This window comes from Camellia sinensis, chromosome 14 (assembly GCF_055761805.1).
Source record: "Camellia sinensis isolate YWXY chromosome 14, ASM5576180v1, whole genome shotgun sequence".
Taxonomy (NCBI): domain Eukaryota; kingdom Viridiplantae; phylum Streptophyta; class Magnoliopsida; order Ericales; family Theaceae; genus Camellia; species Camellia sinensis.
In genome coordinates this window covers 13808310-13822760 of record NC_138974.1, presented here as the reverse complement: position 1 = coordinate 13822760, position 14451 = coordinate 13808310, and the positions used below count along the sequence as shown (strand labels likewise).

General features: G+C 32.6%; 1 protein-coding gene across 1 annotated transcript; it reads right to left on the bottom strand.

Moving 5' to 3' along the window:
* Positions 1–602: 602 nt before the first annotated feature.
* LOC114271658 (outer envelope protein 61) lies at positions 603–14216 on the bottom strand. Its single transcript, XM_028213264.2, has 11 exons — positions 13188–14216; positions 11739–11969; positions 7789–7845; positions 7526–7654; positions 7189–7266; positions 6997–7067; positions 6524–6573; positions 6206–6404; positions 3598–4174; positions 2905–3048; positions 603–1062 (listed from the first exon to the last, which is right to left on the bottom strand). Exons 1-11 carry the CDS (start codon positions 13281–13283, stop codon positions 916–918), a joined length of 1779 nt encoding a protein of 592 aa, XP_028069065.2. The 5' UTR covers positions 13284–14216; the 3' UTR covers positions 603–915.
* Between the last annotated feature and the right edge of the window lie 235 nt (positions 14217–14451).

Sequence of the window (14451 nt, the reverse complement as noted above, 5' to 3'; positions counted from 1 at the left end):
ATACCATACCTTGGATATCTTTATTTTGTGGATAAATTACAAATACACCCTCCGAGATTTGATTAAAATACAAAATTACCTCTTGTGATTTGAAAGTTACATTTCACCACTGTAGTTTCTAATTTCATTCTTTTTTATTAATAAATTATCAAATCAATTAATAATTTTTAATAATATTAAAAATATATTTCAATTAATAATTTAAGTAATTTAATTATCGTATAAGAGAGCACTTATAAATTTTATTTTTTTAATTAATTTTGTTAAATAAAAAATTCTAATAACAAGATATTTACAATTTTTCAAACTATAAAAAAAAATCAGTATTTTAAGCAAACCTCAAAAAGTGTATTTGTAATTTACTCTTTTTTTGTCCACCATTTGTTTGGCAACCATTAAAAAAATCACCTTATCTTTTTTCCTTTTTTGTTTAGTAAATTTTTTTTAGTGTCAAAAAGTTTTATTTTTTGAGTCCGTCTAGTCTAAAATGGTCTAAATCTTGTATAAAAATAATAATAATAATAATAATAATAATAATTTTAACTTTTTATGTGTATAGTTTCACCCCATGAATGTTCCTAAACATACTATGCAACATCATATGGCTCCAGTAGTATTACTAGTATCATTGACAAAGTTAGGGTTCCCTTACGAATGTTCTAAAAGGTACATTATTGAACTCCCATAGCAAACTCTTATTACAAGAGCGTAAGTGTGCAAAACAATCAAACAAATTCATTACAACTAACATCAATACAAAAACACTTAGCCGAAGAAGTCTTTCACCCACTAAACACATCTCCACCAGCTATCTTGTCATCTAATCTGCATACCGAACCTCTGAACCTCTGATCTGATTACTTCCAAAGGTAAAAATTAGGTTGACACCTCATTCTGGTGCACTGAGATCCCACTTTAACTTCCAATGTAGCCTAGCCGGTGAAGGATGATTGCTAAAATGAGCATAAATATAGCCAGAACCATACCAGGTTTCCCCAGTAGCCAATTTTTTGTCTTCTTCGCAACTTCCACTCCTCTCTGGAGCCTATCAGCCCACCGCATCTGGAACATCATTTATGAACATCATTTATTTAAAAGAAGAAAGAAAAAAGGGGGTCATGCTCGGAATGCATAGAGCTTTAGCATATACTGTAGATTAAGGACATAACACCATAACAATAAGCTCAATCCAATACAAGCAGCCATCAAAATTGATCTTCAGGCTACATGCATAAATTTTTTGGTTCTAAGCCCTTGCAAATGTGCTCATTAAACATTATCAAGGTCCCAATTCCCAACTCAAGACCAAGGGGAGCTCATGTTAACTATAATTTTATGTGGATGGGAATTTGTTTATCTGTCTGAATTACTGGGCTGATCATATTGATCTCAGTTGGAAACAAGGCACGAGTAGGGTTTGAGATTCTTTGGGAAAAGATATGTCAACCATTTGTTCCATCAGCATGAGCTGTGAGAATACATGATTAGTGGATTGCACTAGTTTGGTTAAAAGTGTTCTCATAATTGGTTACCCAAGACTCGGGCAGTAACTTTATGAGATCAGATCAGGAGATTTGGTGGGGTATATGAACACAGGAGGCAATCTATCAAGTGTGTGATAGAGAGACCTATTCTTCATAAGGCTGGGAACCCCTAAGGAGAGAGGACCATAAACCATTCAAAGAGCACAAGTTTTTGTTTTATTTTATTTTTGACATCTGAAAATAACTAATTAGGTAAATGCAAGCATATATCTGGATAGGAGATTATCAGATCAATTCCTAAAGCTCTTTCATCTAAATAATAATGGATAAGAATTACCATGCAACATCACAACAACTCCAGAATGCTGTCCTATAGAAATACGACCCATAACAGTTCACAGCTTACCATCTGAAATGTTTTCAATGAAGCCAACAAGGCAAAATTTGAAGTTTCAGCAAGAGACTGAAAATTATGATCCCTAAGATTTGACTGAGGTTTTTTCTTTCCTTAAATCAAGGTTGGGTTGGAGATAAAAGTGAAAGAAGCTCGATTGATTGTTTTTTAGAGTTCAAAATCATCTGTTTCTGTTTTCTGTTCTTTTTCAAAAAAAAACAAAAGCACAATCTGCTGTTCTTTTCTGTGTTTTCCTATACTTTATTTGCCCATGTTACTACAAAGGTATTATGTGTAATTTCAAATATCAGAGACCTTAGGCAGAAAAGAAAATGCGTAACAATTTTTGTATTTTTTTTTTTTTGCCCTTTTCCAGATAGCAATTTCAGCATAAAAGCAAACTTTAGAGGAAATTGTTCTTTCATGATTATGAATTAATCATTAGTGTAAAGCAAAGAACATCATAAATGATCAATCACAAACAGAATTGAAATGAACAACAATCCAACACATGATGGCAATAATAGTTATGTGGGGTGAGATATGATTCTGGCAAAAATATTTAGGGCAAATTACATATACACCCCTCCAGGTTTGGTTAAATTACAGATACCCCCCTGAGGTTTCGGAAATTACATCCCGCCCCCTGAGGTTTGTATTTTCATAACAATTTACCCCCTGAGGTTTATATTTCATAACAAATTACCCCCTAATTTCTTATGCAAATATAGCATTCAGGGGGGAATTCGTAATTTCTCAAACCTCAGGGGGGTATCTGTAATTTTGTCAAACCTGAAGGGGTGTATATGTAATTTGCCCAAATATTTTATTATTTATGATAAAAGAATAAACTTCAATAAATTCATATATGGATGAATGCATCAAACTTATCTCATGTAAAGTGAGACAACCCAAAGTCAATTTCGAAATGGAAATTAGAATAGATTATCAATGATCAAAAACAAGCATGACAAGCAGTATATATAATTATCAAGTCACAAAGTAAAATTAGTGGAAGAAGAGTACCATTCTATCCAAGTCATCTGGTGACAAAGATGACATGGCTTGTTGAGCTTTTTCTGCATCCTCCCGAGAAAGCTTAAATCCAAATTGTTCACCCATGTTTGCCATCATTTCTGGGCTCATGTTTTTCATCATTGATGTGAACATCTGCCAATATGGAACCAATTAAAACTTAGAACCAATTAACACTTAGATAAGCAAATAAGGAGAAATTCACATTTTTTTTTTTTATCAAAGACAAGTTTACATAACAATCACTTCACCACAGACCACATAACAAATGAAAGCACAATCCCATAATTTTAAATAGGGTTCATCGTGAAGCAAACACGGACTCATCTCTAAAAGTCATAAGTAATGGAATCATCATTATAAGTCATAAGGGATGGAATAATCATTAGAAATCACAAGAAGTGGTTTAAATTCTGTAGTTTCTTGAATTCCTGACAATTGTGCTACAAAAATGGGCATAGCCCGAAATCCTATCTTTTGACTTTCTACTTGTGTTTGATTGGGTGTTTTCCGCTTTTTCATGGGGGAAGACAAACAGGATCAAGAGATAGAGATGGATAGAGATCCAGATGGAAAGCGGACGCTTCTTCTAGTGATGTTAATATCATTCTCTCGTCCCGTAGTTCTTATTAGATCTTATAGTTACAAATGTAAACAGAAATAATAAGCAGTCAAACCACATACCTGCCGCATGGCCGGATCTTTCATTTGATTTTTCATTTGCTCTTGCAGATCAGCAGTTGGGTTGGGGAAGCTTGATTGAGGAGCACTTCTCGAACTTAAAAACCCATGAGAAGAACTACTTTCATCAGTATGGTCTCCCCTAAAACTTTCCCAGGAATCAACAGGTTTTGATCCAGTATCTGATCTAACTACATTAGAATGTAATGCTCCAGTCGTCGGCCCTGAATCTTTACCTTTCAAAGATGATGCCACTTCAAACATTTTCTGCATATCTTCTGGTGACATCTTACTCATCATATCACTTGCCATTTTGAGCATGTCAGGTGTCGCATCAGGGGGAACTGGTCCAGGTCTGAAGCTGTTCAAATCTGAGTCTGAGGAACCCCTCATAAGAAGTGGGTTCTCTCCCTGGAAGGAAGAAGCCATTTGGAACATTCTTTGAAGTTCTTCAGGAGACATCTTGCTGATCATATTTGAGGCAGTCTTAATCATATCAGGAGATATCCCTTCAGGCTTTCCACCACTCATACTAGCCAGAGTTTCAGGATCGGCACGAGACATGAAGTTCTGAAAGGATCTATGAAATGCACCAAAAAATGTGGACAATCAGGATTGATAAAATTGCTCTATGATATAACTCAAGTATTGAACAGAATGCAATGACAAACTTAGCCAAAAAAAGAAGTGAACAGAATGCAATGACAAACTTGGCAAAAAAAAGAAGAGAACAGAATGCAAAGACGAACTTACTGCAGATCAATAAAGATGTTGCTAATTTTTTTCCATATTTAATCTTCCTAGAACATCTAAATTGGAAGAGTAATATAGCTCTTACTATTATCGCTCCAACTGTGGGCCCAGTTAGCTTGCATTACTACAAGAAGCTGTGTCGAATTGCAGGTATTCCGTGGTGGTACCATGAACCTCTAATCCCACAATAGACAATGGTGGAGAGAGAATTTCATTCAGTTTTCACAAATGACAGTAAAAGTAATAGTTTTAGGAAGCTGTCAAATCTGCAAACTTTTTGAAATTTTTTGATAACATAATACCCTGCCTAGCTTCAAGACTTCTTGGAATATGTCTTTCGCCCTAGCATTGATGTAATACCACTTCACTATATTGGTACTCTCCCTCACTCTGTGTGTTTGTTTTGCATACATAAAAAATATTTGGTCATTGAATTGTTACAAGAGAAAGACCAAAATTTTGTTATTCCACATTTGGCAAATCATACTCCATAATCAGCTATATTCACTTTGCATATTAGTTACAAGATTTCATAGAATGTCATTAGGACTGGCAAAATTCCACCGTTCCATTATCACTAAAATTAATGTTTAGATCATTAAGTGAAACATTTTGATCATATGAATAGCTGGATAAAATGCTCAGAGGTACAAATATGGAAATGCCCATGTGGATTAAACAATTAGCAACTTGGCCACTGCAGCAAGAAACAATCCGATACATGATATAATTAATGCAAAACAGTAGATATTATAATATGGAACACTTCCAGAGATAGGAGAGGCGAAAATTCCGAAGGCACAGGCGATAAACTTATCACAATTAAATCCATTAAATGAAAAGATTTCTTCTCAAGTCAATGTATAGAAACTTATTTACAAATCAGACAACTATACAGTCAAAAAGTCGTATTTTCCTATACACATCCCATCCTCGACTGTCATCGCGACTGCTGCCTCTCTCCTCCCTGTCACATCCCCCTCCCCTCCCTCACCCGCCGCAGCCACCATGGAACAATAAAAAGAAAAAATAGTGACAGTAAGCAAAGAACAAGTGTACTTTGCTTCAACAAAAAAATAATTTTTGAAGCCAATAACACTCTGTATCAGAAATTTGCGGGAAGTAGTAATCTCTCAGCTTGTGTACACTAGAACGATTAGACATACTATGAGGTACATGACCACTTATTCTCAAATCTATTACAAACCCAAACCTAGTTCTATACATATATCAGCCCCTTTATTGTGTTCTTTATGCATGTGGGTTGCAATGTTCAAGGAAGAGGGATGTGTGGCGGTGGTTGTGGGGATGAGGTGAGGGGCTGGCTTTGGGTTTGGGGCAATGGGGGAAGAGATGAGTATGGTAAAAAATGACCTTTTACCTATTTTTTTGACTGATCTGAAATAAGTTTTTATTCATAGACTAGAAGAAATATATTCTTTTAATGAACTTAATTGTGGTAAATTTATCATTGATTGCCTTAAGTATAATAATCTCAAAAAAAAAAAAAAAAAAAAAAAAAAACGAGGAAAGAAAAGAAAGAGAAACAGCTGTGCTCTTTCTTTTTGTTTCCCCAAAAATGCAATTTCTTTTGCTTTTTTCTCCTCTCTTTTTTAAACTTCGGCTCATGCTTGTGCATGCCTTTCAAAGAAGAATAACAGTCATAGTTACCACTAAAAATGCAAAACACAAGAATAAAAGAAGTAACACTAAAAAAATAGGAAACGTTCAGACATATCCAGACCACGTAACTTATGTGACAAAACAAACGAAATGAAATATAACAGCATGGTAAAGAGATTTCAGACTCAAACAAGCAAAAAGATTTTGAACAATTCTTTGATAGATGCAAACAAACCTGCTTGCTTCTGGGTCATCTTTTAAAGCATGGACATAGTCTGAATTTGTTGAAGGGGCCTTGGTGTTTATCTCAGGTTGACTCTTAGAGTAGCCATTGGTTTCTTGTGGTTGTGACACAGAATATTCTTTAGTTGAACTTCCACAATTCTCTGAAGAAACAGTCTGCTCTTCTTCAGTTATTTCTTCAATAACCAATCCTATTAAACAAGAAAGGTAACAAGTCAAGAAAAGCAACAAGAAAACAGATATGGATATTCTGCAGATCCCAAAATTTTGCTGTCCAGGGACGATCTTATAGGAAGGAAAAGCGAAATACCTCTTGATGTATTTCCACCACCTTCTCTCTCCAATCTTTCCCTGGCATCCCTGCATCCATTCACAGCCATTAGCAAAATATGACAAATGGAACACCTAGTATCTCTTGACAGCACAATCAGCAGTCGCATTATAACTCTGGACTGAACAAGAAAAGATGATTATTGTAAACACAGAATACAAATGAGAAACTTACATGTACAAAATAAGGAAATAATTGCAGATAATCGATCTGGATTTCCTAAATGTTATGGCACTAATCACAGTGGACACAAACAAAACCACACAACTTTTGTCCTGGAAAAGAAATGGCTTGATTTTCTTTCAAAAATAGAGTAAATGGTAGGGATTATCAGAAACATATACTCAAGCAACATTTTGCATATGGCTCAAACAAAAGAGGCCCTGCCATTCAAGCAACATATGTATGGCATGGGTTGAAAAATCCTCAGACACCAACTACGATTTCCATACCTTAAGATGTCTGCAATGGTTTCATCCTCAGGAGAAACTTCATGTGCTTTACTCAAATCAGAGACCGCATCCTAGCATATTTCAAACAAGTGATTAGAAATACCAGCAAGCAGTCAGATAACTGCGTAACAATATAAAGAAGCAGAGTTCTGCAACCACTGCAAAAAGTCATACAAGCTCATGGATACTCACTTCTAATTGTCCTAATTCTTTATAAGCTTGACCCCTCCGATAAAGAGCTTTGACATTCTTAGCATCACGTGCCAATACCTGAAATCATACAAACATGTAATTGATTCTTTTTCCTTATAAAAAGCAAACAGTTGTACTGATCTTCATGCATCCAACACTCAAAACATAAATGATAAACACCAAAATACTTTTTTGTTCTCCTATTGTATTTGTATACATACGAAACTCTTGCTCTACTGCAAGTTTTAACTTTAAAACAATTAAGTTGAGACATCCTGATCAGACAAAATTTGATCACATTCATACTGAAACCAGCAGAAAAATGACTTGCCAATACCTCGGTGCCTTCTTTTATGCACTCATCATACTGCGTTGTTTTCAAGTAACATGACATCATGTTAAGAGAGCAAGCCAATAAGATGGTTCTGCCTTTGGAGGTTGGAATGCTTTTCAGGTTCTTCTTTGCCTAAAAATGTTTAAGAACAAAGAAAGAAGGGGGAAAACAGAAATAAGAATTCATTATTGCAAAACTTAAGGATGCACAGAGTAAACTGACACATGAAACATATAAATGGAAACAGACACAAACACTACACTTACAAGCAAATATTTCTGCAACGCATCATTATACTTGCCCTGGCTATGAAGCGCATTTCCCTGCCATTATGATTATGAATCAATAAACACATGAATGTATCACTTGAACAGACTCATTTAACATAACTATAGCAATGTGATTTCTGCACCTTAGCTGATCATATGTAAATGCATGATAAATTGCAATTGAAGATGGAGAAGGAGATTTGGGAGACACTGGATTTGGATGAGAACTTGTTGCTTTATTTAAAATAAATAAATAAATCCGACTTCAAGAGTTAACAGTCTAGCACATTTACAATATATATATTTCAAGTTCTTGGTACACTAACTTCGCTAATATATATATATATATATATACTAGGTAAAAAAAAAAAAAAAGCCCCGTGCAAGGCACGGGTAAAATATTAAAATAAAAAATTTGTATGAAAATATATAAATTAATTAGATTATTTAAGTTGATTATTTCTGTACAACTTTTATGAGGGGCATAGACGATTTAATTTTTTATAAATTTTAGAAATTACAATTTAAATGAAGCATTTTTATATATTTTATGCATTTTAATATTTTAATTTAAAACTTGTTTTTTGATTTGTATGCAATATTAAATAAATAAATAAATTATTAAGTCAATTAACAATTTTTAATGATACGATTTAGTGTTACTCATTTTCGTAGTAATGTTACATATTTTTTTATTAAAACATTTTCAAACCACAAAATCTGTAACAATACCACAAAATACATAACATTATCATAAAAGCGTGTAACTTTTTATCTCAACCACAAATTATCATGACTCCTATAAAAAAAAATAGGTTATAGTTACAACAAAAATACGTAACACATCACGAAAATATGTAACAAAGTGCATATGGTGCACACCCTTCAAGCGGGTGCGTATCATAATGTTTCCCTTATATTTTTTTAAATGAAAAATGTTAAGATTCATAATTTTAGAATCATAAATTTACTTATAATAGTTGGGTAAGAAATGAAAAGTTGATACTTATCATATCACGTCATTGTAGGCCTAATTGTGAAATTTTTTTATGGATTTCAAACATTTTTATTTAAAATTTTGGTTTTATTTTTTGACTTGAAGGTAATGCTTGTTTTAATAGATTAAAAATAATAATTTCATTTCATTTTATTTAATTCAATGGCATTCCATGTTGTGCCTTCACCGTACTGTGTGGTCCATTGGGCCCTTATCCTGAGTGTATTTTTTTTGTAAATAAATCATAGTCATATAACAAGCGATCCATTTTGTTAATAAATAAATCATCAAGTTAATTAATAACTTTTAATGATATAAGAAATATTTTTCAAATGCATAATTTTGATAATTTTATTGTTGCATATGAAAGTAGTTAAATTTTTTTATTCATTATTCTGTTAAATTAAAAAATTTAACAAGCGGTAGTTGCAATTTCTAATATTATGGGAGCAACTCATATTTTAAACAAACCTCCGGAGTATATTTGTAATTTAATTAAAATAAAATATTCATATTTCATAACTGACCAAGATTTTTTGCATAATTACGATAAACCTTCATCTAAATTACAACCACCAATAGTGGTAAATATTACCAAAAGAGAAGGCAAAATGGAAAAATTAAAATACAAGTCACCATGAGTAAATAATACAAAGTAAAAGGGAAAATTGGGAAACTGAAAAAACACCCCATACTAAACCACAACTGGCTCTTATTAGTATATAATTTTTTAACAACCAACTTTTCAATTTAATAAATTTATCATTTAGTTTTTAGTCTTTAATTTTCAGCATTCAACTTTCAGTTTTCAATTTTATATGGTATGTGATCTTATTTGTATGTTTTTTTATTTTGTCAAAAATTTAACCATGTCAAAGTTAAAAAAGAAATTATTTGACATATAGAATAACCAATTTTAAAAATGAAATATTACGTTCAACAATTAAAACAAGTTAAATGAATAAAGTTTGAACAAATTTTGAAATGCGTAAAAGTTTTCAAACCAAATTTGAATAGTTAAATGAAGAAAGTTTGAATAAATTTTGAAATTCGTAAAAGTTTTCAAACCAAACTTGAATAGTTAAAATGTTGGTAAAAGTTACAATTAAACCCTTTTTTTTATACGTATTTAAGAGTTATAGTTATGAGTCCGCATTCTGTAAAGTAATTTTGGTTTTTTTTTATATGAATGGTATTTAATTGTACAAAAATTGAAGATATAGTAGTAAAAAGTTGAAAGTATAACAACCATACAAATAATCACTCTAACATCACTTTTAAAAAATAAATAAAGTCAAAAAAATCTCTCATTTTAAACTATTGGGCTAATAACAATGAATCAAAATTTCTTATATAATTTCCAAAAGCCCACCACCCCAATTATTTCACCAACCAAGCTAAAGGGCAAAATAAAAAATTCAAAGACAAACTAAGGGAAAAATAGGCAACCCAAGACAAACCTTCTCAACCAAAGCTACTAAAATTTCTTACATAATTTCCAAAAGGCCACCACCCAAATTGTTTCACCAACCAAGCTAAAGGGCAAAATAGGAATAAAAAAAGCAACCCACAAGCAGGAAAGTGATTCTTATATATATAGATATATATTTTGTGGTTCGGAAAGAAGACTAAATGAAAAGGTCTTCTAAGAAGAGAAAAACAGAAATTGTAAATCCTGTAACACTAACTATACTATGGCAAATTTGAGTTACCTAACTGGTGAGCTTATATCTATCTCCTGTAACATTGCCATTTCTGAATTTGTCTAATATTCTCACAAAACTATGAATTGATATTAAATTAAAAATAGGACACTTATAAAATTTAAGTTAACTGCATGCTTCAATCAGGTAAGTTCATAACATCGTGCCTTAGCTTTTAAACTTCAGTTCCTTGTAAGCAATACCTAGTGTAACTGGACTGTTAGACAATCTCTCCACCAGCATATAAAGAATAATTACAGGATTCTGTTTTGTTTTTGTGTTTTTCTAAGAATTTATGCGCTTAGGGGGAAAAAAATTTATACAAGTTCTGTATGAAATCTAAGTTTCCATACAAGTAAGCAAGCCCCCTCTTACATTGGCACACTAAGAAACAATCACTTCTAAGATGGTGCCATGTCACAGACATGTTGTATACACCGACACCCATACTCATCACATACTCTCCGAAATGCGTCAGACACATATCCAACATGTCCTATTATTCTTAAAAATTTTAGAACATGACACCTTTTGGCCACTTAGAGGATCCGTCGCTTTGACAAATATCAAACACATAGTATGTTTTTAAAAGTAATTTGAAAGCCAATGATTAAAAAACTGCGAATTATACCTATTAATCCCTCCTCATTTAGGATTTTTAATTTTAGAAACTCTTAAGCTAAAAACATCCTACTTACATTATATAAAAATTTTTAGAATATATATTAAAGACTTTTTATTCACTTTTTTTTGGGTGCAATGGATGTTTTTTGGGTGCAACGAGTTTTTATTCACACTTCTTCATCAATATAAAGAATGTGACAAATGATTTTTTGTTATTTTAGTACAATAAATCTAAATATATTTACTATTTTGTTCAGTGTCCTAATCTTGTTGTGTCTTAATTTTTTAAAATTACCTTTTCATGTTCTCTCGGTATATAGTTCGTACTCATGTTCCATGTCTGTGCTTCTTAGTTGGCACACTATACATCATCTTATGCGGCAAAAACCATTCCCCTACCCCAAAACCCATCGAAAAGGGAAAAATGCCGATGTTGATTACCATGGGGAGTTCATAAAGCTAAAAGGTTAGAGAAATTTAATGAAACGGAACACATAAATTATTAAGAACAATCAGAGCCCTAGTTAAGGAGACTAGACAATCAAAAATACACATACAAGGAACAGTATCAGATGATGGTAGTTCTGGAGTACAATTTCTAGATCACAGGGATGATGGCATACCTGTTTCTTCAGCATCTCAGATGCATTTATTTCATAAGTGACTTGTGCATCAACTTGTGCACGCATTGCTGCTATCTCTTCAGGGCTTGCATTAGCCATCTTCTCACCAATCTCAACCATCTCCTCAGGACGAGTATACTTCAATTGTTCAGCAGCATTTCTCAAGTCTTCAGCCCTCATATTTTTCATGCTTTCTGAAGCCATCCTCATCAAATCAGGATTAGACATCATCTGCAATGTCAATAGTGTGCCATGACTATCAAAAACAAACACAATGCTATTTAAGCAAAACGATGGGTGGAAACAACAATTAATGTTACAAAAATAAAAGTTGGCAAAGTATAAACTTCACCTGGAGGCTAATTGTTTAAATATGAGAACTTGAGGAAACATAATTATGGCCAACATTCTAGATTCAATTCCCTCAAATACATAAAATTTGCCTTAAAAAATTAAGAATATTTTAAGCGCATGACAGAGGTCTGATCACCATGTACAAGTACATTCAAGCCGTAAGAACTAAAAAAACCAAAACAACTAAAGTTTGTACAGCTCAAAATTTTGACTTTCTGAATTGGATGATTAGAGTTGTGCCTATTCAAGTAGATTAGGTTCCCATCCACAACAGATTTCAATTTTAGAGAATGGATAATCAGAATAGTACTTATGTGGAAAATGATAATCACAAACTATCATATCAAAACAACAAATTAAGTCAAAAAGTTTAAAGTTTCATAATTTCAATCCAAACCCAATACCAACCAACCCAACAAAAGACTAACCAACCAATGCCCTATCATAAATAAAAAATTAATATGAACCAACGAACTAAAGACCAAAAACAAAAAAAGCAAAAAAATCAAAGAGAAATATTCTCATGATGATTCTGAAATATTTCAATGGGAAAATAAAACACTGAAAAAAGAAAAGGGGGCAATCTTCATCTGTTTCTTCCTTCAATCTGAAGTAATTTCATATTAAACACAAATAAAAACCAAACTGGTCATCAGAAAGAACCTATCTTCATCACATTTATGAGTTAAAAGACCACCAATATCTTGTATTAATAATAATTATGTTCAAATGCATATGGGTTTCCTCAAATCCTAAAGATAACAAGCTTAATTGAATGGAGCACACAAAGGAGGTCATCAGAAGAACGTATCTTCATCCAAATTATGCGCTAAAGGACCACCAATATCATGTATTCATAAGAATTACATTCAATTGCATTTGGGTTTTCTCAAAAAATGAAAATTACAAGAATAATTGAATAGAGTACATAAAGGAGATCATCAGAAGAGCCTATCTTCATCCAAATTATCAGCTAAAAACCTACCAATATCTTGTATTCATAACAATTACATTAAATAGCACATGTGTTATCTCAAAAACCAGACATTGACAAGCACAAATCGAGTACACAAAGGAGGTCAAAAAAGGGGTGACCTGTTGCTGAATTCTGGCCAACTCAGCTGGCGACATGCGACTCATCTGTTCCTGAGCGACTCTCATCAATTCAGGATCCATCATCCCGTTGAACATTCTCGAAATCGAAACAGAAACCAATACAATTATATGAAATCAAAAACTATTCCACTCGCGATCGATCTTCAATGTTTGGACGACGAATTAGGGTTTGGATTTCGACGAATGGAGAGAGATCAAACGACAATGAGGAGAATTTGAGAAGAGATTGGGGGTTTTAGACAACTGAGAACAATGGAGAGAGAGAGAGATCGATCGATCGAGAACATCTATATCTATGTTTGAATATTATATATATACAGGCGTATATGTATACGCATCAGAGAAGGCTATTGCCAGAGCCATTTTGGAATTTTCCAGATAGTGTACGATCAATTACAGTTGGGAACTTACGACAGAAAAGAAAAAACTACTTAACTAATAAGAGAAAAGAAAAAAAAAATAATTGTGATTTTTCTCCTTTTTGTTTAAATAAGGAAGAAATGAAATGATTGAAATTTCTCTTATTTTTGTTTGGTTAGGTTTTATTAAGAGAAAAGAAAATACATTATTTTATGTTATATTACCAAAATAATCTTTTTATATTTTCAATTATTTTATTTGTTTTATTTTTATAGGGATAAAATTGGTATTATAAAAATAGTTGTTTCTTTTCTCTCCCAATCTCTCTACTTTTGAAAAGATTAAAAATGAGGCTTATAAAAGAAATGAGTTTCTCTCAATTTCTTCTCATTTTTCTCTACTTAAATTATTCAAACAAATAAGAAAAAAACATATCACTCAATTTCTTTTCTTTTCTCTCTAAATTACTCAATCCAAACATAACTTTAGGGCATTGAAGGAGTGATTTTTGCCGATCTGGGAATAGCTAAAAATGGTGTGACAATAGACAAAGAGTATGGTGTTTGAATCGAAAGCATTGTTGTGTGTTTGGTCTCTATTAGTTAGTTGCAGAGGACAGAGGAAAGAGACCAGAAAGAAGAAGAGTTGACAAAGGAGACCCCCTTCCTTCCAAACTTGAACATGCGCCTGCTTCTTCGAAATTACGTATATGTCCTTGGTGGGTCTTTGACTGTTAAATTGGCATTATTATTGTGCACCTATGGTCATGGATATAAAATTTTAAATTTTGGTTTTTATAGACAGTTTATTGGAGAATATTTTTTAATTACTTGGATAAGGTGGTTGATATTTGTGTCGATAAAGTGAGTGTCGTTTTTTCGTT